This window comes from Chenopodium album, chromosome 19, assembly GCF_948465745.1.
Source record: "Chenopodium album chromosome 19, dcCheAlbu1.1, whole genome shotgun sequence".
Lineage (NCBI taxonomy): Eukaryota > Viridiplantae > Streptophyta > Magnoliopsida > Caryophyllales > Amaranthaceae > Chenopodium > Chenopodium album.
This window is the reverse complement of record NC_137852.1, coordinates 26,003,417-26,006,412: the sequence shown is the minus strand read 5'-3', so window position 1 is coordinate 26,006,412 and position 2,996 is coordinate 26,003,417. Positions and strand designations below refer to the sequence as shown.

At 37.9% G+C, this 2,996-nt stretch overlaps 1 protein-coding gene across 1 annotated transcript; it reads right to left on the bottom strand.

The window, feature by feature from the left end:
- Positions 1-1,341: 1,341 nt before the first annotated feature.
- On the bottom strand, positions 1,342-2,244 carry LOC145594210 (uncharacterized). The gene has a single exon (XM_081650544.1). It carries the CDS (start codon positions 2,242-2,244, stop codon positions 1,342-1,344), a length of 903 nt encoding a protein of 300 aa, XP_081506670.1.
- Between the last annotated feature and the right edge of the window lie 752 nt (positions 2,245-2,996).

Genomic DNA, 2,996 nt, shown 5'->3' with positions numbered 1-2,996 from the left:
CTTTCATTTGATTCAAAAAGCTTTGTTTGAATGTGTTTGACTTTCATTTGACTCAATTAGCTTCGTTGAATGTGTTTGACTTTCATTTGACTCAATTAGCATTGTGGAATGCAATTGACTTCGATTTGATTCAAAAAGCTTTGTTTGAATGTATTTGACTTTCATTTTATTCTAAAAGCTTTGATGAAAGTGTTTGACTTTCATTTGACTCAATTAGCTTTGTTCAATTCATTTGATTTTCGTTTAATTCAAAAATCCTTGTTTAAATGTATTTGACTTTCATTTGATTCTAAAAGCTTTGTTGAAAGTGTTTGACTTTCATTTAACTCAATTAGCTTTGTTGAATGCATTTGACTTTCATTTCAATTCAAAAAGCTTTGTTTGAATGTGTTTGACTTTCATTTGACTCAATTAGCTTTGTTGAAAGTGTTTGACTTTCATTTGACTCAATTAGCTTTGTTGAATGCATTTGACTTTCATTTGATTCAAAAAGCTTTGTTTGAATGTGTTTGACTTTCTTTTGACTCAATTAGCTTCGTTTGAATGTGTTTGACTTTCATTGGACTCAATTAGCTTTGTTGAATGCATTTGACTTTCATTTGAATCAAGAAGCTTTATTTGAATGTGTTTGACTTTCATTTGACTCAATTAGCATTGTGGAATGCAATTGACTTCGGTTTGATTCAAATAGCTTTGTTTGAATGTATTTGACTTTCATTTTATTCTAAAAGCTTTGATGAAAGTGTTTGACTTTCATTTGACTCAATTAGCTTTGTTGAATTCATTTGATTTTCGTTTAATTCAAAAATCCTTGTTTGAATGTATTTGACTTTCATTTGACTCTAAAAGCTTTGTTGAAAGTGTTTGACTTTCATTTAACTCAATTAGCTTTGTTGAATGCATTTGACTTTCATTTGAATTCAAAAAGCTTTGTTTGAATGTGTTTGACTTTCATTTGACTCAATTAGCTTTGTTGAAAGTGTTTGACTTTCATTTGACTCAATTAGCTTTGTTGAATGCATTTGACTTTCATTTGATTCAAAAAGCTTTGTTTGAATGTGTTTGACTTTCTTTTGACTCAATTAGCTTTGTTGAATGTGTTTGACTTTCATTTGACTCAATTAGCATTGTGGAATGCAATTGACTTCCATTTGATTTAAAAAGCTTTGTTTGAATGTATTTGACTTTCATTTGATTCAAAACGCTTTGTTGAAAGTGTTTGACTTTCATTTGACTCAATTAGCTTTGTTGAATGCATTTGACTTTCATTTGGTTCAAAAAGCTTTGTTTGAATGTGTTTTTTTTTTTTTTTTTTTGAGGGCAAGCAAGCTAATGCATTTATTAATCAAGGGACAAAGTGTCCGAGAGTACATAAGGAGCAACCATTTCAGGGCAATGGTTAATCCAAACTTGCTCTACACCAAACGGCATTAGCTTAGCAAGGTGATGGGCTACATCATTCCCATCCCTTTTGATATGAGACCAAGAAAAACTCATAAAATCACAACTCAAAGACAGAATATCTTCTAATACGCCATCAAAATCCGTAAAGAAAACAGCTTCCTTCGAAAGACGGTTCACAAGCACTTGACAATCTGATTCAAGAATGACTTGAGAGTAGCCAAACTTATGTGCGAGCATGACAGCCAAAAGGAGTGCCTTCCCTTCTGCTATCTCCGGAGGCCACCAGGCTTTGACCCGTCTTGTTGCTGAGAACAACACCTTCCCTTCATAATCTCGAGCTACCACACCCATTCCCACCCATCCATCATCACACAGCGAGGCGTCTGAGTTCACCTTCACCACTCCAGCAGGAGGAGCAGTCCACTTCTTTGGGCTAGATCGAGGCTTGCAAGGAGGAGTTGAGTAAATCCTCTTGCTATATGTTCCAAATTCCTCAGCTAATCGGCGAGCTCGAGCAGTCAATATCTCATTCGGAGTTTCAGTGTCAGCATAAACCTTGTTATTCCTCTCTGTCCAGCATACCCACGCAAGATATGCAGCTCTCTGATTGATTTTTTCCCCTAGCTGACCCCATCTCACTAGCAGTTCACACACGGTCTCACCTTGTTGTGGTCTGGCAGCAGCACAACCACAGTCATCCCATAAGTCCCAAACACGGTTGCACAAAAAAATCGCATGAAACATGCTTTCTTCACCAACCCCACACCATGGGCACGCTGCACAGTCAAGCAAATGGCGTGATTGCAGTAGCTTCCTGGTGGGCAGCGTGTTTGTACACATTCTCCATAGAAAATGCTTGACTTTAGGAGAAACTCCCAAGCTCCACCCATACTTGATGAAACAGATCAAAATCGCAGCCCTTCCCAAGCATATATGAGGTCTTAGTCGAATAATTTCCATCCTTGGAAAAAGCCCACGTAATTCTATCTTTCGGAGCTCTTAGGCTTAAAGGGATAGCTAAGATACACTTCCTGTCACGTTCATTGAACTTGGAAGAGATAAGCTCATCATTCCATTCCATCTTTTCAAAGTCCACTAGCTCACTCACCATACTCAATCCCTCAACTTCCGGGGTTGTGATAAAACGCCCACTTTCATCAGCTACCCAAGGGTCTTTCCATATATTCACGTTCGCTCCGCACCCAATTCTCCATATAATTCCTTCTTTTACAAGGGCCTTAGCACTCCAAATGCTCTGCCATGAATAGCTCCTCGACACTCCTAAGGAAGAGTCCAAGAAAGTACTATTCGGATAATATTTCGCCTTCATGACCTTCCCTAAAAGAGAGTCCTCCCGAGAAGTAAGCCTCCAAGCTTGTTTCCCAAGAAGGGCCATGTTGAAGACTTCTAGATCCTTAAAACCCATACCTCCAAAACATTTCGGAGTACACATCACATCCCATGACTTCCAATGAATTTTCCGTTGAGAAATCGAGTTACCCCAAAAAAACCTTGCCATAGCTGATCGAATTTCATGAATAACCGAGCTAGGAAATCTGTAGACACCCATAAGATAGGTTGGAATTGCTTGT

Excerpts from the sequence above, each read along its gene's own strand:
- LOC145594210 (XM_081650544.1), bottom strand. The coding sequence starts at position 2,244 with ATGTGTACAAACACGCTGCCCACCAGGAAGCTACTGCAATCACGCCAT.